Genomic DNA, 20,838 nt, shown 5'->3' with positions numbered 1-20,838 from the left:
CCAAGAAGATCCTCGCTTCAGCCCATCTGCACCTTCACTACATTCTTCACATTAGTTAACTGCCTTCCTGGGCTTGCCATGGGCTTTGCTGAACTGCCTAAGGGATGCAGTAGAGGAGATGGTCTCTTCAGGACCACAGCCCGATGAGGAGAGAAATCTCTTAGAAGATCCTGAGGAAAGGAGCTCTGGACGTACGCCATAGGTACACTAACTCCTAGGAACCTGGCACCTTGGAAAAATTCACATGCCCTGCACACAGTGGGTGACATTCATCACTGCATAGAGAGCTCTAATTGGGACTTAAGTGGCCCATACCTGATGGCTGCCATCTTGACCACTGCAAAGAGAACTGAATTGGGAGCCGCCAAAGCTAAAAGCATCAGTTACTACAGTTTCAGCAAAAGCAGGAGCTGTAGAAGACTCCTATATTCTGTGGCTCATAAGAGATAGAAACCAGTAACACACACTCACTAGTGAGTGACACACAGACTTTCTGCTGGCCCTCTCTGCCCCTGGTGGAATTTCAGCCTGAATGTTTCAAGTTTTGTCTGTGGCCCAAAGTCTCCACTCACTGAGTGGCGGATGGCTGCCCACATGGCCATTGCTTGGCAGAGATCCTTAGGAAATACTCGCCCGCATACAACTGACTTTCTTCTCAGCTGAACGCCGATGCTCAGCAAGTACGAAATCAAATGTTGTGTGCACAATCTGCAGGCATTTATCTCCAATCTAGGAAATAATTTAACACGCGTAAAAGGAAATTATGCTGCCACATAAGGAATTACTTACTGGAAATTATATTCAATTTGTTGCAGCCTCCATTTTTCTCTCCCAGATTAATGGTGTCTATTTAGTAACAATACAATATCTCTAATGAGTCTTGTAATCCTTTGTTTCTAAGCTGGACATTGAGTGGCCAACAAACTGTACTGAGTATGAAGTGGGACTACCAGCACCTTTGTCTCTGCTCTGCTCCAGAAGCAGAGCAAACAACATAAGATCAGGGACCTCTAAGGGGCTGGTCCGCAATTATAAGACTAGAAGCCTAATCGGTTTCACATTGCCATTTGGCTTGTCCATAGAGTGGAGAGCATGACAGCTGGCAAAACAACTGGGGAATAGTAGGGATTAGGAGGGAACTAATCAGGAAAGAGCTGGACAGAGAGATAGGGACAGAAGCAAGGGCTTTGATTCTCCTCTCACACCAGTGTTACCCTGGTGTAACTCCACTGGAACAGAAGCTTAGCTGGTGTGACGCAACGTACCTCCATTGAAGCCACTGGATGCTATAATGAAGAGCTGGCTTGCTGGCTTCAATGGTCATTTCAGATTTACACTAGTGTGTCAGTCGCCCACGTAACAGTGGGGGGACGATGGGGAGAAAGCAAAGAGCAAGGCAAGAAGGAAAGAGAGCAGGAAAATGAGAGAGAGAGAGAGAGAGAGAGAGAGAGAGAGAGAGAGAGAGAGAGAGAGAGAGAGAGAGAGAGAGAATAAGAACAGTGAAAGAAAGCCAAATAACTAAGTTAGAGAAAAGAAAAAGAAAAAAAACAGACACTAAAAGGAGCCCAGAACAAAGGAAAGACAAGGAACGAGACAAACAAATATGAGAATGGAAGAAAAAAGCAGAAAGGACAGAGGTAACCACAACAGTCCCTACGTTGTGTTTACGGAGAATTAAGTTGGCCAGCAAGTCGTCAGAGACGAGCAATGAAAAGGTGGGGTTTTGTGACCCACAGACTACTACACAACACAAGGCTAGTCTACACGACACCAGCTCTGCTGACACAGCTATACAAGCAGACCCCCCTCGTAGAGGTGCAGCATATGCTGACAGAAGGAGTTTTTCTGTTGGCATAGCAATATTCCCCTGCCTACCCCCCATGGTAGCACTCTTCTGTCAGTACAGCTACATTTACATGGTGGGGACGCTGGTAGTTTCTGGCATAGCTATGTCAGCTGGGGGGGAGGAGGGGGTTTCATATCTCTGACCAACATAGCTATGCTGACAAAAATTTGTAACACTGACCTGCATTAATGTGTTCACCCTGGTAACTGCTCTAATGATTTGCAACACAGAAGGAAAGCAGCATTAAAAATACCTTCACAGGGATAATCCCCACTCTCCCACACTCCACATTTATTGAAATCAACAGAAAGACTCCTTCTATTACACATGGGACAACTGAAGCCCGGAGAGGTTAAGTGACCTGCCCCCCGGGACAAAGGAAGCGTTAGGGGTAGAAGCCACATCTCCTGTGCCTTAACTCAGAAATCATCCTTACTCCTCAGGGGGAATTTTGCCTGCTCTGGGATCTCACTACAAGCCATAACTGGAGTTGAGGTAAACGTTTCGACGATGCTGAGTCAAGTTGCAAGTAAACCTGCAGGCTGCTTTGTGACTTGGGGTAGAAAGCATAACGCTGCAAACGTGCTGACTTTGCGATGCCATGCAAAGTGTGCCATTGGCTGAGTTTTGTTCTGAGTTGTCGCCTTCGACTGAATCCGTAACTCGGGGCAGCTCTCGGGGTGCACATGAAAGTAACTCTCAGCCAAGAGGAAAAGCATCGAAAAAAGATTTCCTTCAAAACGAAACTGACAAGATTTGCCCAGTCCAGCCCAACTTTGCGGGGAAAAGTCATCCCTCAGGCATGTCCCCTGAAGTCAAATTTGGTCCTACTCTAACACAGCAACAACGGACACAATTGGTATAAAAACTGCACATGCTTTAGGGGAACTGGAAAGTATAATCATGGACTTGCAACTCTAAAAAGTCAGGCTTCTACCATCTGCACTAAAAGAGAGCTCCCTTAGCCAGCAGCAGTAGTAGGTCCCTTACCCTTTCTGGGAGTCTAGCCATTAGAGGGCACCACTCAGTTACTTACTTATACAAAGCCACTACACTATGGGTCTGGTTTTCCGCCTTTTCACTCCAATTTTACATTGCAGCAGTGCCATTAACTTCACTGGAATTATTTCTGGTTTACACCAGAATGAGACATTATGTCCCAAAACACATTTCTCAGGAGACTTTCATTATATTATTGTTATTATTACAATAGTGCTTAGAAGCTCCAGTCAGAGATCAGGTCCCTACTGTAGTAGGGACTGTACAAACATAGTAACAGACAGTCACTGCCCTGAAAAACAACGAGGTGTCCGGTGGCACCTTAAAGACTAACAGATTTATTTGGGCATAAGCTTTCGTGGGTAAAAAAACCCACTTCTTCAGATGCCCTGAAGAACTTATAACCTATCATAGCCAACTTAGACAAAGAGCTGGTCTACACTACAATTTCTTGCACTGCAAACAAGAGCTGACTCTACCGTGCCCCAGCTTGCCATAAAGCCCACAGGAAGCCACTTTATCCCCATTTCATAGATGAGGGGCAGAGCAGTAAAGGGTTTTGCCCTTAGATTATATAGAAAATCTATGGTAGAGCGGGGAATTGAACCTAGGTCACCTAAGTCAGAGTCTGAGCCACAAAACCATCCACATGCCCTTCGCCCTTAACCAAATCCACCAGCCTAATAGGTTTAAACTGAGTAACTAGTGGTCAAAAAACCCTGACTGATAAACTAGAAGAAATGGACAGCAGACCCCACAGCATTCTCAGTAAACAAACAAACAGGTTTCAAATGTAAACGATGAGAGCATATTTTTAACAAGCCATTTTACCTGCAGGTGGGTCCATTCTGTATTTATTCTCTTGACACCAACCGACTGGTCGAAGTCTGCAATCCAAGTAAAACAACCACTGGTCATAGGATTCAGTCTCCTCCAATCCCACATAGCGAAGGCGTAATCTTCCTCCAACATTTTCAACCACACTAACTATCCAGTACTGAAAAGGGTTCTGGGAATCCTGCAGCTCTATTAAGGAATCAACTGTAATGAGGTCTACAGGGTTTTTTCCTCGCAGAGGCTGTTTGAATAGAAGCAAAACTCCTTATTTTAAATTTTATTTGAAGACGTCTCAAGGAAACAGACGACAGCAGAAGATTATTTTTGTTTTTCACACCATCATCCAAGCTATCAGCAAACAGTCTGTTCTCCTTCTCTTTTACCCAACGGCTTCCAAGTGCAAATTCAGAAGAAAACAGAAAACAACAGTTGTGCTAATTTCTCAACCAACAAAAAAATAAAATTGCAGTTGGACCTTTTAGGATTCTTAGGAATCCACCTAGTAGGATTCTTCCTAAGGACTCAAGGCCCAGTCCTGCTAGGGGATTTCACCCCCTCTGACTTTAAGTGGTGTTTAGGGTCTATATCCCGTCACAGGACTGGGCCCTGAAATTAACCTAGAAGGCATGCTACTCAGAGCACGATCCTGAAAGCCCCCTGTGCACAGAGCTCTCATTCACCACGGACTTGATCCTGCTCCCACTGATGCCAGTGGCAAACCTCCCACTGATCTCAATGGGGGCAAGATTGGGGGAATTTGAAGGCCACTAAGTCCATGGAAGACACCCATTGACTTCAAAATGCATGAGATCAGGAGCTAAAAGACAGCGGATTTCTGGATCAGGCCCTCATAGCTGATTCTGTAAAGTGAAACAAGAGGTCCCAATGACAAGGTGTATTTCCTTACACACCGAGTACCTTCTAAGGCCCCAATCCTGCAAACATTTATGCACAGGCTCAGCTTTACCACTGCAGCACCGCCAACCTCAAGCACTCAAAACCATGAGTCAGGCTCTAAAAAAAAAAAAAAATCATGCAATTGGAATAAAAATCACGAGTGGGGTCCCCGCCCCAAAAATAATAAATTGTGGATTCTTTTTATTTCCCTTCGGGTTTCTGAGCCTTTAGAGTGCACTTGACTCACATTTTCAAGCTTTTCTATGAAATTCATGAGGGCTAGAAACATACTTATTTTTTTTAAAATGAAAGCTAATATTCTCATGCACAAATCTCTTGATTCCAGGAGTTGGGGCTTTAAGAAACACACTAAAAAATCGTTAGATTCACGATAAAATTCCAAGAGTTGGCAACCCTGTTTCTGCAAGCAGTCCCACAGCAATGAAATTAAGCACGTGCGTAAGTGTTTGAAGGATCAGGGCCTAAACTGTTAGCTGTTTGTGTACCAAGCCTGTTGAAGGAAACAGACAGTAAACACCAATAGCTTTTATAGGGATTTCTAAAAGACTTTGCAAATGGTTCATACTAGGGCTGGTTGGAATAAAAAAAAAGGGGGGGAAGCCAGTATTTGAAAAAAAAAATGTCCCTTTTTTCCCCATTCCAAAAATTTGCAAAAATTTGAAATTCAAACTTCAGCCAGCATTAGAGTTGATCAACAAAATGGAGAGGAGGGTTGGAATCTCAATATTTCTTTTGGAATTTGTTCCCATTTATTTTTAATATTGTAAAAAATAAGTTTGAAATTGTGTAACATGAACATTTTCAACCAGCTCTGTGAATAGTTGACACATCTCAGTGCAATACATTTGCTTATAGTATTAGCAACTTTCTTATTGAATTTATTAAATGCATCCATACAATCTCAAAGGATCATGTCATGGCAAAATGCTGTTTCTAAATATAACAACATCATGGAATTCTGATTTAATGTGATTTTTCTTCCATACAGTTGCTTCAGTGCAATAAAACATTCTTTAACATCAAAGGATATAGTAACACTGTAATGACTTAATTTATTATAATAGATGTCTGGCCATTATAAAGCTAATATTGCTTCTCTGATCTGCATGCTAGAAGCTAAGCCAAACAATCAGTTGTCACTTATCCATGAGAGCAGAATGCTAACATTAATATTTGGATTGTATTGAGTATTAATTTTGAGAGTACAGCAAGAACCCTTTTATGAACAGCTCCATACAGAAAATTACCTTGTTAAATCAATATGCAATGATAACAATGATCTGCAGTGCTGATTAACAGTAATTCTATTTACCAGTGGGTTACAAACTCAGCATGATGTCCTGTATTACCCACATACCTCACACATAACAGAGCAGAACACCATTAAATACAAGATTGCAAATTGTTTCTATCCAAGCTGCTGTTTCCTCCCTCCACACTTCTGCCCTTGTTGCCTGCCTGTTCCTTCTACCAACATCAAAGGAGGTAGGGTAGAGCCCACAATAGGGGCTTATTCTGATCCCATTCACACTGGTTTAGAATTGCACCAGGGTGAGATGGGCATCAAGCCCTTAGGCTCTCTGCATAGTCTAGCTGGGAGCATGAAAGTGACTGTGGATCCATCTGCCGTGATGCTATGTCTACACTACACCTTATGTCGACATAACTTAGGTTGTGTAGGGGTGTGACTAAATGACCCCCTGAGTGGCATAAATTACACCAACATAAGTGCCAGTGTGGACAGCGCTGAGCTTCTACCGCCCACAGGGGCTGGAGTAGATAAGCCGCTGGGAGAGCTCTCTCCAGCTAAGAGCAGCTACATTAGAGAGCTTACAGTTGCACCACTGTAGCCATGCCCTGTTTCTTTGAATGTTTAGGATTTTTGGCCTTGTGGACTGAAAAACCCTGGTGATATTCTACTAAGCCTACCCTGTGGCTAACTAGTGAAGTACCCACAGTCGTTAAAAACGAGTGTGTGTGTGTGTGTGACTTGCATGAGTGGGCAGAAACAAAGCGATCAAAGCGAGGAGTGTCTTGAAATGCATCTGCATTTGAAAGGTAAATAAGTGTTTACACAGCTGTAAACCACACGTTTACTACTCTGAATCCATCCAAGGCAGGGCAGAAGACCAATCTCCTCAGGGAATATCCCAGCACTGCAGATCCTGCAAGCCTGTTCTGTATATGTCTGAACCACTAGGCGGTGCTACCATACGTATTGCAGGCATCTCTTATCGCACCAATTGTTACTGTAAGCGATTGCGCCTGCAGGAAAATCATTCTGCCAAAACCCCAAGGAAGCATTCAGATGAGAGCACTGAGAGTCCTGACAGGGAAGCTGCCAATTTCACACAGTTTCAGGATGAAACCATAAATGGGGCCAAGATTTACCCGATGGGGACTGTCCTCCTTAGCGCATCTTGCCACAAACCTGGTTTGGGATTGGCACTTTTAAGTAAGCCTGACACGGGGTGAGTTTGGCATGGACGTCGTTCACCTTGCAAACATGCTCGGTGCCTCGAGCTTCAACCAGCTGGCTGTGTTTTTACACGTCCCCTCATCTCACCTGAGCAAAACAGAGAGACTCCCTGTTGCCAGCAGAGCTTTCGTGCACTAATCGCCAAATCCTGTCCCCAGAGTGACTGGACTTTGCGCTGGGGAGATCCAGGGGGTCAGAGGGAAAATGAATTCTCCCTACATGGGCAGAGCCACCCCACAGCTTTGTCTAGCATCGGCCTATGGACTGATCAGTGGATCCAGCGAATCTCCACCCCCACTTGTCTGCTGGCCCGACACCCTAACACCCGGCTGGCTGGAGAGACCTGTAGCGCTGTACTTCATGGGGCAGACCCCCTCAAGCCCCTCCCTCAAACTCCACAGTGAAGAGACGTAGATTCTTCTGCCTTTGGGGCTTCCTGTATCTCTTACTTGCGCCTACAGGTGATATGAACTCCGTCCTATAGGGTTCCAGTAGGAAGACACCTTTGACCTCAATGGGCACTGGATCAGCCCCATTAGGTTATGTCTACACTGTAGCTAGGAGGTGTGATCCTAGCATGGGTAGACAGACTCACGCTAGCTCTCCTTAAGTTAGTGCGCTAAAACTAGCAGTGTGGATGTTACGGCAGGAGCGGCGGCTCAAGCTAGCAGCCCAAGACCATGCCCACCTGGCCCCCGGGTCCAAACTGAGGTGGTTACCCCAATCATAGAATCATAGAATATCAGGGTTGGAAGGGACCTCAGGAGGTCATCTAGTCCAACCCCCTGCTCAAAGCAGGACCAATCCCCAACTAAATCATCCCAGCCAGGGCTTTGTCAAGCCTGACCTTAAAAATATCTAAGGAAGGAGATTCCACCACCTCCCTAGGTAACGCATTCCAGTGTTTCACCACCCTCCTAGTGAAAAAGTTTTTCCTAATATCCAACCTAAATCTCCCCCACTGCAACTTGAGACCATTACTCCTTGTTCTGTCATCTGCTACCACTGAGAACAGTCTAGAGCCATCCTCTTTGGAACCCCCTTTCAGGTAGTTGAAAGCAGCTATCAAATCCCCCCTCATTCTTCTCTTCCGTAGACTAAACCATCCCAGTTCCCTCAGCCTCTCCTCATAAGTCATGTGTTCCAGTCCCCTAATCATTTTTGTTGCCCAAGCCGCGGCCCCCGCTGCTATGTCCACACAGCTATTTTTAGCGGGCTAACTTAAATGGAGCTAGTGAGAGTCTATCTACCTATGCCAGGATCACACCTCCCAAGCGCAGTGCAGACACACCCAAAGGGGATACACAGACACTGCAAGCACAGAGCCCTATATTTTAATGTTGAGCATTGCTATAATACAAACATTGTGCCATGTTATTAAATATAAACTGCAATCTAATACATACGCCTTCCAGTAAATTTGCAGGTGCCGTTCGGGAACCTGTCAGATCGTGTATAAGAAATGCCGTCCAGTCGGTGTACTTCTCTTTGATTGCTGGGGGAAAAAATAAAAGAAACATTTAGCACTGCAGAGGACGCCACATACATTATAGAGCCACTTTCCATGGTCACGACAAGTATGGCCATGGGCTTATCAGCTCTGGGCGTTTGCTGTATCCAACAGAAAACAGAGCCAAGAGTTTAAAGTTTTAGATGCAAATACAGTTTCCACTATGAAAGAATAGGCCCCAAAGAGTCCACACGCACACACACAGAGTCATATCCTTAGCCGGTGGAAGTAGGTGTCGCTCCATGGAAGTCAAGGACATTGATTTACACCAGATGAGGAGGCGGATGACCAGCGGCATCTTCCCAATCACAAGCTTCATGTTCACCACTTAGGCTCACACTTGTTATAAAAGGTATCTCTGAATGTTTTATAAATCACCCCAGAGGACAAAAGCCATGATCACATCCAACCCACTGACAAGGCAGTAACATGGAAACTCCACACCGCATTCTTCCCAGGTAACAGACAAAGCAGCCCTTAGGACATCACTAACTAGCTACTGAATAAATATGTTTGTGAAAAGCTAAGGAAGGATTGAATCAAATTCCTAGGTACTTCTATTCTGCTTCATAAAATCTGATCCACTATCTTCTAGCCAAACAACACACACCTGTATCTTCTTAGGATTTAGCATTAACTAATTTGTTAGATTTAAGCTGGAATTTACAAAGCCATCTGTGGGATTTAGATACGCAATTCCTTTTAAAAGGAGTGGAAACTGGGCACTCAAGCCCCTTCGGGAACTCAGAAAGCCTCAGTCTTAGTACAAAAAACCTCCTGTAATTAATCTTGTGTTTTTGCAACTGAGGAGCTCTGAGGATACATTCTAATTTCACCTGCCTATAATTGGGAGTTAGAGATCAGATTTTTTTTTTCAGACCGCATTCTGAAAATGCCTATGTATAAATGCCTTCTTTTTTTCACCATTCCTGGTCTCTGTTCTATTCCTGTCTGCTTGCTTTAGAATCAGAAACTCCAGTCTAATCTGAAACACCAGTGGGAACACAGGAATTGCCATATAGAATCAAATCAGAACAATGGTCCAGGTAATCTAGTATCCTGTCTCTAATAATGGCGAGTGGCAGATTCACCAAAGGAAGCTAGCCGAGCTACGGGACAACAAGCTGCATTGTATTTTGGCTCACACATCAATTAAGTTGTCAGCCCAGTTCTGACGCTGACGCTTTGTGCTTAGTGATGATGTGGGACGCAGACAGAACCCAGTTTGGAATTTTCAGGGCTGGCAGGCAGAAAAAAAACCATCCAGGATTTTCCAAATGCCTAGTGATTTTGGATGCATCAATTTTCAGCTGCCCAGTTTTCAGAAAGTGCTATACACCCGGCCCCTTGTAAATCAAGCCCCTTTTAAGCTGTCTCAACCTGAGTACCCAAAATCACAATGCACTTTTTATAATCTTGGCCTTTGTTTTTTTACACTGATTTCAACCAACTCAACAGCAGTTGCCTGACTTCGTCACGGTCATCTCTTTTGGGTCTTTGTCCTAACTGCTCTCATTTTCTTTTTTCTAAATAGTGATCTATGGGGCTGAGGTAACTTTGTGTCTCTTCCTTCAACAGGGACATTTTTATTGCAGACTCTTCTTAGGTTCTCCCACACAGGACCCGTCATGCTGAATCTATCTGTAGGATCTAAGCCAACTTCTGCCATTTCACGGAAGTCAGATCGAACAAAGAAAGCCAGCTCAACAAATTCTTTCAAACAGCTTTCTTTCATCCAGCACGGTAGTTTTCTCCTCATAATTCACTACAGAAGCAATGCTTTACCAAGTGATCACTGAAACCTTTAGACAGACTCCCACAGATTTTTTGGGGGGAAGGGGAAGTAGAGTGTAGCCAACTGATTCAAAGCCACGCAGACAGCATTGCATGTTCGCTTTGGTGGGGTTTTTAAATTAACTGCCCTAATCCAAATTCTGATCACAATGCATTTATATTCTCATCATCTCTTTGAAAGCCATTCAGCATTACTTCTGCCTGGACTGTGTGCCACTTACACAGACGAGGTGGGTGAGGTAATATCTTTTATTGGACCAACAACACTGTATGAGACTTTATACCGACAGGAAACATCCTTTGCTTTGTAAATCCAATAGATTTCCGGTTCAGAGACTTTAAGATGGTTTTGCTGGGGTGGAGACTCTGATCTGGTGTTCAATGTGTGAATTCACTCTGGGTAGGGATAAGCGCCCAAGGTCGTCTGCATCATTTAACCCTCTGCAGTGGAGCTGTGCAGAGGATCCCTCCCAAAGAGACCTATGCACAAAAAAGAGGGGTGGCTGTAAATAGGCCAGCAGACAAGGCAGCATTCAAGGTGGGCTGGGGTGTTGCCATGGGACTACAATGGAACTATTCATGGTACTGTGTGTTCTTGGAATGCTTGCTCGTGTCCATTTCAGTAGACGTGTGTAGGAAGGTTTTACCCGAGCAGTCCCCGTCGGGTCGGCTGTGGAGCCCCCTGGAGTGGCGCCTTCATGGTGGTGCATATAGGTCCCTGACGACCTGCTGCCTGCTCAGTTCCTTCTTGCCGGAATACTCCGACAGAGGGGGAGGCGGGCGGGATTTGGAATGGACATGAGCAACACATCTCAGAGAACAACAGTTACAAAATGGTAAGTAACCGTTTTTTCTTCTTTGAGTGCTTGCTTGTGTCCATGCCAATAAGTGACTCCCAAGCAGTTTCCCCGGAGGAGGGGTCGGAGTTTACAGAGTTGCTGAATGCAGGACTGCCCTGCTGAAGGCCACATCGTTTCTCGCCTGTTGACTGATGGTGTGGATGGAAGACAACTTTGCTGCCTTGCATATGTCCTGAATAGGGACTTGCATGCAGAATGCGGTGAAAAAAAATGTTTTTCAGAATGCCCCAGCTCACCTCCGCTCCGCCTCCACCTCCTCCCCTGAGTGCTCCGCTGCCACTCCGCTTCTTCCTCCCTCCCTTCCAGGCTTCCCTTGCCAAACAGCTGATTGGCGCGGCAAGCCTGGAAGGGAGGAGAAGCGGAGCTGCGGCGCGCTTGTGGGAGGAGGTGGAGTGGAGGTGAGCTGGGGGGCAGAGGGGGTGCAGCAAGTAAGGGTAGGGATGCAGAGGAACTGCTTATGGTAACATGAATTCAGATATAAGGAGGTAAAGCAGCCCCGCTCCTCGGAGCGCTGCTTTACCGCGTTATATACAAATTTGTGTTATATCGGACCACATTATATCGCGGAAGGGTGTACATAAAAAGTTGTTTCAAGGAGGAGAGTTGAAAATTGTTCTTCTTAACCTCTGAGGACAGGACAAGAAGCAAGGGGCTTAAATGGCAGCAAGGGAGGTTTAGGTTGGACATTAGGAAAAACTTCCTAACTGTCAGGGTAGTTAAGCACTGGAATAAATTGCCTAGGGAGGTTGTAGAATCTAAGTCACTTAAGGTTTTTAAGAACAGATTAGACAAACAACTAACAGGAGTCCTGCCGTGAGTGCAGGGGACTGGACTAGATGACCTACTGAGGTCCCTTCCAGTCCTACACTTCTATGATTCTATATAAACACACTAGAGAGCTGGTAGCTAATTGGAAACTGTTGTTTCAGCAGTGCTGATAACACGATAACAATAGAGGGGAAAAGGCACAAGTGCTCCCATTAAAATAACAGACTGTAATGTTGGGGCTGAAGAGCAATACACGCTGTGGTCGAGTGGATAGACCATGGGCCTACGAGCCAAGAACCTACTGTTCTATCCGTGCCAGTGACTCACTCTGTGATACAGCGGCAACCTATTAACCTCGCTGAGCCTTAGTTTGGCCATTTGTATGATGGGGATAATATTTATCTAGCTCACAAGGGAGTTAAGAGACTATGTTTGCAATCCCATGAAACCCTTGTGTCTGAAGAGCTATATTCAGTAAGACCAGGTATTACTACAATATTGCCAACTCTTGGGAGTTTCATGATAGTTGGTCCTTTTTTTAAAGCCACAGCTCCTGGAGTACATGAGGATCCTGGTTTTTTCTTTTTCTTAAAAATAATTGGCTAGCTGTAGAGAAAAGCCCAAAGCCTACTGGCTCAAAAACCAATAAAAAGAACCCACATGTTTGTTTAAAATCTCATGATTTTTAAGCCAATTTTATGATTGAGGAGAGGTGGGGCAGGCTGACTCATTCTTTTTGAATGCTTGGGATTGGCAATCTACGTGATACATTTTCTCCTCCGCCAGTCACAGGATTCATACTCTGCTTTTGGTTTCCAGTATCAGCAAGTGGGTCAACAATAGTTTCTTTTGCCACCAGCAGCACTGTACAGTAGGCAAATCTACAATTTCTTCCATTAGACTCTCTTATCTTCCTAGGTTCCATTCCGGCGCTTTGTCCTTGAAAGAACAAAAACAACCAGCCCAGAGGCAATGATGATCAAAGCTCAGGTTAGGCGGATGGGTCATGTGATCAGAACGGGTAGTGATAGACTCCTGGAAAAAGTCCTCTATGGTGAGCTGAAACTCGGCAAGCCCAAGAAGAACAGTCAAAGTAAACACTTCAAAGACACGCTTAAGCAAAATCTCAGCTCATGTGGTACACTGATAACTTGGAAGACACAGCCAAAGACAGATCTGAATGGAGAACCACTACCGATGAAGGTTGTGCAACACTTTGACAAAGACAGATGCGAAAGACTGATTGAAAAAAGAATCAAGTGTCATGCCAAATCTTCAGTGGGATCCTAAACATTCTTATATGATGTCTGTTTGCAAGTCTTGCTCTGCACAGATCGGACAGTACAGCCACAAGAGAACACACAAGATACCGTGACAACATTGCTGCATAGGATGGACAGCCATATGGGTATCACTGTCCATTGCTTCCCTCTTTGAGTCTCAGAAATACTTTCCTTGCCATAATAAACAGGGGAAACATTTCCATGAATATCACATAGGGTCACTGTATTAAACGGATGTGCAATTTCCCAGCACGGCCATCGTTCATTTGGAGGTTATTGTAAATCCCACTCTCTTTATTACACACACCGTTCATCTGCATCCCTGCACGAGGACGCTCTTTCACAATAAAGAGGTTACTCTACTGAGGATGTGTAGTAGAGCTCCCAAAGCTGCAAACTTCATTCACAAAGAAAGAGCCGACTGATATTTACATGGACAGACATTGCTGCAGGAGCAGGGAAATTTTTTTTTTTTTTTTGCTTCAGCTGATAATCCACTTTAATGTAACTATGGCAGGAGCAAGTGAGGGGCAGTGTGATGAGACAAGCTGGGTAGAAATGGGAAGGGAACTATGGAGAGGAAGAAAGTCGTAGCTACATTACCTGCAGAGAGCATATATTGTTCCCTGAGCCTGCACAAGGCCCTTAGTGTGAACTTCATGGGAACAGAGCGAATTGGAAGGAAGGCATCTCTATACAGCATGCCAGGCTCACCTACCAAGAGATTTCCTGGCAGGAGGCAGTTGAATCTGCATTAGCTCCCCTCCCAGCCTTTGTCATCCCTCAAGGTGGGGGTTTTAGGGTTCAGGCTCGGGAAGGGCAGCTGGGGAGCATGGCCTAAAGACAGGCTTCCTACGTGAGCAACCCAAGATCCACAAGGAGAGTATGGTTTCCCTGTGCGACTCCAACGGTCCCGTTTGAGAAATCCAAGTTCCGCATTCAATAGAGTTCACACCAACAGCAGAGCACTTAGCCACGATCTTTAAATAACTTAATAAAACAGCATCTTAAGCTCTACCTGTTCCAAGGAAGAAATGCTGTGGTCTAGTGAGTAGTGCACAGGCTGCAGACCGAGACTACCTGGGATCTAATCCTAGCTCGGGGCAAGTCACTCCACCTGATCCAAACGCCAGTGAAGACAGTGGCCCTAAGCCTCCTTGTGTCTCAGTCTCCCACTCTGCAAAATGGTGATAGCAATATGCAAACACCTTTATAAAGTGCTTTGAGACCTGTGGATGAAGTGTTTGAGTTACGATGCACTCAGTTCTCCAGTTACCTGTTCCTGTTTGAAACTGTCAAATGCCCCTGGGATTCGAATAACCCAAAGGGACAATAAAATAATTCAAGCTGGTTGGGAACTGGAAAATTCTGTTCTGCAGGAAAACTGTGACATTTTGGAGGGAAAAAAATATTCCCAATCAAAATGAAAAGATGGTATTTTGAAGGTTCCTGCAAAACAAAATATTCCGATAAAAATTTGATTTGGGATTCTTGAAATATTTCATTTTGATAGGGAAACATATTGTTTCAATAAGGTAAAAATCTTTTCATTTTATCTTTGTCATTTTGATTCATTTTTTCCACACTTTAAAATTATATTTATTCAGACATAAATACTATAATAAAATTAATCTTTTAATGTAAAATCAAAAAGATAAAGTCAAACTGAAATGTTTGAACGTTCTCCAACTGAATGGATTTGTCCCTACTTTTCTTCCCCCATCAAATGGTTCATTTCCACTTTTCCCTGTTGAAAATGTCAAATGCGACACCACCCCACAAAACAACTGAAATTTGATGAAACTGCATTTTTCAACGGAAAAACTGTTGTGTCAAAAAAACTGCAACTGGCTTGACAAATAATGCCCTTGTGAATTAAATCCCAGCTGGGGCATAATGTTTTTTTTATTTTCATTTATTTATAAATCGTCCCCCCGTGGTTGTGGTCTCAGCTGATGGCTGGATTGTGGTTAAGAGATGGGGACTGGGACTTGTATGATGCAAACTAAATTCGCAACTCTGCCACCGACTTCCCTTAGTCTCAATTGTGCCTCAGTTCTCCAGGTGAAAAACAGGGATAATTTGTCCAGCTTGTCTCTTTATTGTAAACTCTTCAGGGCAGGGAATGTGTCTTAGGATATTTATGTTCAACGCCTAGCCCAATGAGGCCTTGATCTTGGCTGGTGCCTTTAGGTGCTACTGCAACACAAATAATAAAAATAAAAAAAAAATACGTTTAAAAGATGGTCACTTTCGAACAAGAAAAGACTAAATTTATACATAAGAGGTTTCGTAACATTTGGCAAATGAAAATGATTGTTCGCTGTGGGAATGCTGAAAAAAAGCCAAATGTGCATTACTAAAATAAACATCCTGAAAATAGAAAAGGAGGACTTGTGGCACCTTAGAGACAGTCTCTAAGGTGCCACAAGTCCTCCTTTTCTTTTTGCGAATACAGACTAACAAGGCTGCTACTCTGAATCCTGAAAATGGATCTGTTAGTCCACAGATGAAGTTTTGAACGAGTGTTTTTGTATTTTCAAAATTCCAAAAGCGTGCTGTAAAAAAACAGCATGATTGCTTGTTTAACGAACTTCTTCATGATCTGGGCCACAAACAAAGAGGTGTGTGAATCAGCTTCAGATCACACAATCAGCTTTTGCTATAGAACGCTCCTGAAGAATGCAAAACACCTGACGAAAACATTAAATGCTGTATTTTCACTGAAACCAAAGGTTTTAAATAAACTTACATCAAAGACTTCATGAGCATTCAAAAATATATATCTGAGTTGGCCGTTCTTTATATTATGGTTCCATTATATATAATTTATAAAGGATTAATAATCGATGTTAGAAGCATGTTATAAATGAGAGTAATATGTGTTATAGTTATAAACACATCAGTAGAAGGTGTTATAGGTGATTAGAGAACATGGTTCTACTGAAGTATTGGACTCTATAATAATCTATAACAATTGGTTATCCATTTATTAAAACACCTATTAATTATTAACCCTTTCTAAATGGAACCTTAATATGCAATATAAACCTCAAATTAATCTTCTTTTATTTAGACCATCAAAATAAAACAGATGTCATATAATAAGTATGTTGTATGATTTTTATCAAGTCTTCAAAATTGACAGCTGCATCTCTTCCTTTTACGCTACCACAAATACACTGATTAGGGGTTTGGGAAAGAAGTATTCACACTGTCATTTTAAGTAATTAAATGGTTGGCAATTTTCTGCTAGAACGTTTTTCCACTTCAAATTGCCTCGAAATTGACACATTTGGTGAAAGCTGCCCAGTTTCCTACCAGACCACGCGGGCAGTTGCATGGACCATGGGGGTGTGTCTACTCTGCATTGTAAATACAGGTTTGTGGGACCCAAGTTTATGGACTCAGTGTTTCTAAACCCGTGCACGAGCATCCACACTGCATGGTAAACCTGGGTTTACAATTGCTGGACCTGCGTCTCACAACCGCGCTCACGCGTCCATTTTGCACTACACAAACCTTCTGACTCAGATCTGAGGCATGAGCTGTGTCCACACTGCAGAATGACAGGGATTGGACCAGTGTAACAGTGGGACTTGGGCTTGGACCCCACCCCTTCCCAGGTCGGTCATAGGACCCAGGTGCTAACTGATTGCTGACCTGAGTCAGAAACATTTGTGTCTGGACAGTAGTGGGGATTGGGCTCAAACCCAAGACTGACCCTGGGTTTACAATGCAGTGTAGACATACTCATACGGGAGCCCTGGCTTGAGCAGGGGTCTCTGGGTAGGTCTAAACTGCAAATAAAATAAGCTCCACGGCAGCAAGTCTCAGAGCCTGGATCAACTGACTCGGGCTCATGATATGGGGCTAAAAATAGCCATGCAGACATCCCACTTGGGATCTGAAACCTGGCGAGGGAGGTGGGTCTCAGAGCCTGAGCAGAAATGTCTACAATGCCATTTTTGCCCTGGAGTGTGAGCCTGGGCCAGCTAACCTGGGCTCTGAGACTTTCTGCTGTGCGTTTGTTTTGGGTTGCTTTTTTTTTTTTTTGCAGTGTAGAGGTACCCTTAGGCTCACAGCTTCTCGGTAACCTTCCAGGCAGATAGTCGAGCCCCGGAAGCTCAGGGAATCTTGTCCACTTTGTTTAGAAAAATACTCAAAATAAAAGGTCATTTCAATTTTTTTAAACAAAACTTTCAGATTCCTCCCATTCCATGGGAAATTTCAAAATTGCGAGTTTTTGTTCCGGTACGCAACAAATTCTTGGTTTTAATTTCAGAATTTCCCATAGAACATGAATTCCGGCTTTCAAGAGCCCTAATGAAGGCCCCAGTTCAGAAAAACCCTGAGGCACCTACTTAAGTCCATTCCTATACAGAAGAACACTTAAGCATGACTGACTTCCAGCACTTGTGTAAGTGCTGTCTCAACTGAGATGCTGTCTGAATCGGGGCCTATAATTCTTATACTGACCAAGCCAGGCCTAACGCCTTGTTTGCAAAGCTTCATATGTAAATCTCCATGCATCTATTGCACTATAGATCTACAACACATTTATGACACTATATACATTAATAATCGAGATACCCTTTGGGCAGCTAGATGAGATTCTGTCCTCTTTGTAATTGTGACAATATGCAATTACATTAACAGGTACACCTTGTTCTAATCCTAACAATTCTCAAAGTCTTACAGTCTTACCATAAATGTTGCCATTAGAGCTGGTAAATAACTGTCTGGCCAAATTTTCTCCTGTGCCAAAAATGACTCTCAAAGGAGATGGATCACATAAGAGAATCTGGCCCATTGTCCACAAGAAACCCTATTTCTTAACACCCTTTAATTCACCCAATTTACTTGCTGACAATTCTCCTCAGCCTTCTCTTCCTCTTTCTCCTGTCCTCAGTAACCTTGTGATTTTTGCAATAAGATTGTTAGTGATTCTGAGGGTCCAACCACTTTTATTTCTTAATTGAGTCTCTTCACAGTGTAAACGCATCTCTCTATGGCACATGTGAGAGCCATTAACTCCATGCTATACCCCTGTGTCGTATAGCTGGAGAGTGTCTCACTTCATCTAAGGAACATCTTGTTCAAAGGTCAGATATCACTGCTGTGTTTGCTCTTCCTAGGCTCAACTCTTAGCTGAAAAAATATCTTAGAAGCAAACTCTTATTGAGCGGCCACTGCTATGGCTTTCTATTTACGTCCAGGTTTGGAATAGAAATTCTGCTCATAAATCCATGGTCTGGCTGTAATCCACGTGCCACTAACCCACAGCAGTCTGTCTTGATTGGCTGAATGGGGACCGTCCCAGCCATCCCACCAATTCCTGAAGCACAAAGCAGCAATAAATGGTCCCCCTTCCAACGGCGGTGCTCAATTACTTCCTCTCCATTAAAGTCCATATCCTACTTCATTGTTTAAAAAAAATAAATTAAATAAAATACAGAGGAGAGGAATTCAACAATGGGAAACAGCTTTGTTTTATCTAAGCTGCATTACATATACATCGCAATCAGATCGGGCAGATAAAATACAGATGCACATTTATCTGCTCTGTTTACACTTGTCCCAGTCCCGTCCCTGAGCCTGTAAAAATTCACACAATAGCGAGTGGCACTGGACAGCTGGAGAATTACTGAAGTGCAACACCTGAAGCGGGAAAATCAGGAGACTTGAACGGCTATGAGCTACTGCTCTATTTCATAAGCGAACTGGAGATAAATGCAGTGGCTAGATTGGACTGTCACTAGGGAGACTATAGAGAGGCCCACAGAGGACAAGTTTAGGCAGAGTGCCTCTGGGGCCACTGTGACTGTGCCTAACTGCAGAGGGAACAGGGGTGTGTAAGCAGAGTCAGGATGAGCTCCACCCTGACATCTGGTGGTGAGGTGTGGCAAGTTGTGGAAAAGAACTTCAGGGGCCGATCTCATTTGCATAGGCACACCCACCCTGCCTAGAATGAGGCCATAGCTGCCCAAATGGTCACTTTGGCTGCCGTGGGATCCCCAGTGTCTCTGTTATTGGGGCAGGAAGAATAAAATTGTTATTACCCTGATTATGGGAATCAAGGACAGTGGAACTGTACTTGGCCTTTTGTATGATGGAGGGACTCACCATCAACTAAGTAGCACTCGCTAGGCAAGGGACATGGGTTCCAAAACTCTGTGAATTGGGAGAGGCTTGGGATAGGTATTGGTATCTGGTGGTGTGGGTCCCTTTGTGAGGGCCTGAAACACCAATTGCACCTCTGTCTCTTGCTACTGTAGAATATCAGAGATAATTTTGAGTCTACTAAGAGTCTTGCTACAGGTGCTGTGCTGAATTCACTTTGGCCTTATGGTGCCACTGGCACTAAGGCTCCCACTACTACAAGCTAAAATCACTGAGCACTGTGTCAAGTAGTGGGGAGCCTGAAGATCTAGAGTGCAGTAGTGCTGTTTGTGGATAAGCTAGCAGAGCCCTGTGGGGCAGTCAGCTTCAGGTCATGTAAGGTGCCCCTTACCTCTCTTCCCCTCCCCCCACAGGCACACGTTTACCCAGACTGGGGAGTAACACTCTGCAGAAGAACTTTTGAACTCTGGGGCTGGACTTTTTGGACTTTGGGTGATTTTTGGATTGCTGGACTCAAGAGATGTTTGGGTTGTGGGACTCAAGAACCTGAGGGAAAGGGGTGGGTCTTTGCTCATGGTTTGGTTAATGAACACTAGTTGTGGTGTTTTCCCAATTTAATGCTGATGTCGTTTACCTCATGTTATTAAAGATTCTCTGCTACACCGAGACTCTGTGCTTGCGAGAGGGGAAGTACTGCCTCTTTGAGGTGTGTAAGATTTTCCCAGGTCACTGGGTGGGGGCTCGAGCCAGTTTTGCATTTGCTTTGATGAGAGGGAACCCCTGTGTACTGAACTCGGCCCTTGCTGCTATCAACTTGGCCTGGCAGAAGGGTTACATTTTCATAAGGTTACAAGGATCCCCTGGGTCTGGCATCCACATACTAGTTTACCAAGGCCTGTCATGCAAGGTCTCTACTGAAAGCCTGTGTCACTGGTCCCCATAATCATCATGAACGCATGGACGCAGAATGTGCGAGGAGGTCTGTGTACATACTGAAAAATTGTTCTTACGGTTTATGGTCACCAAAAGGTGTGAAGCAGGTTTCTTTCAGGCAAGAGACAACTATCGGTCTGTCTATCTGTATACAGTAAAAGCTGTTTTATCTGGCATGTCAGGGGAATGGTAAGTGAAAAATGCCGGTAAGTGAAAAATGCCGGTTAACTAAGCAGGAGGGAGTTTGGGCGCAGGAGGGGTGAAGGGCTGGGAGTTAGGGTGCTGGATCTGGGGGGCGCGCACCTCGGGCGGCTCCCCACAGCGGTGACCTGTTCCGGCTGCTCCTAGGCAGAGGTGCAGCGGGCGGCTCTGCACACTGCCCCAGCCCACAGGCGCTGCCACTGCGGTTCCGAACCAATGGGAGCTGCGTTGCTAGTGCTTGAGGCAGGGGTTGTGCGTAGAGCCGCCTAGGAGCAACTGGGACAGGT

General features: G+C 44.4%; 1 protein-coding gene across 3 annotated transcripts in view; it reads right to left on the bottom strand.

Moving 5' to 3' along the window:
• SFMBT2 (Scm like with four mbt domains 2) overlaps positions 1 to 20,838 on the bottom strand; it is a 189,652-nt gene that overhangs the window by 95,787 nt on the left and 73,027 nt on the right. For all 3 annotated transcript variants that reach the window (XM_073328829.2, XM_073328832.2, XM_073328828.2), the window contains 2 exons: positions 8,486 to 8,574; positions 3,677 to 3,923 (listed from right to left, as the gene is read on the bottom strand). In XM_073328829.2, the coding sequence (XP_073184930.1) occupies positions 3,677 to 3,923; positions 8,486 to 8,574 (336 nt within the window). The remainder of the gene's footprint in view (positions 1 to 3,676; positions 3,924 to 8,485; positions 8,575 to 20,838) is intronic.

The sequence above is a fragment of the Lepidochelys kempii genome, chromosome 1 (genome assembly GCF_965140285.1).
Source record: "Lepidochelys kempii isolate rLepKem1 chromosome 1, rLepKem1.hap1, whole genome shotgun sequence".
Taxonomy (NCBI): domain Eukaryota; kingdom Metazoa; phylum Chordata; order Testudines; family Cheloniidae; genus Lepidochelys; species Lepidochelys kempii.
This window is presented reverse-complemented; position numbering and strand designations above follow the sequence as displayed.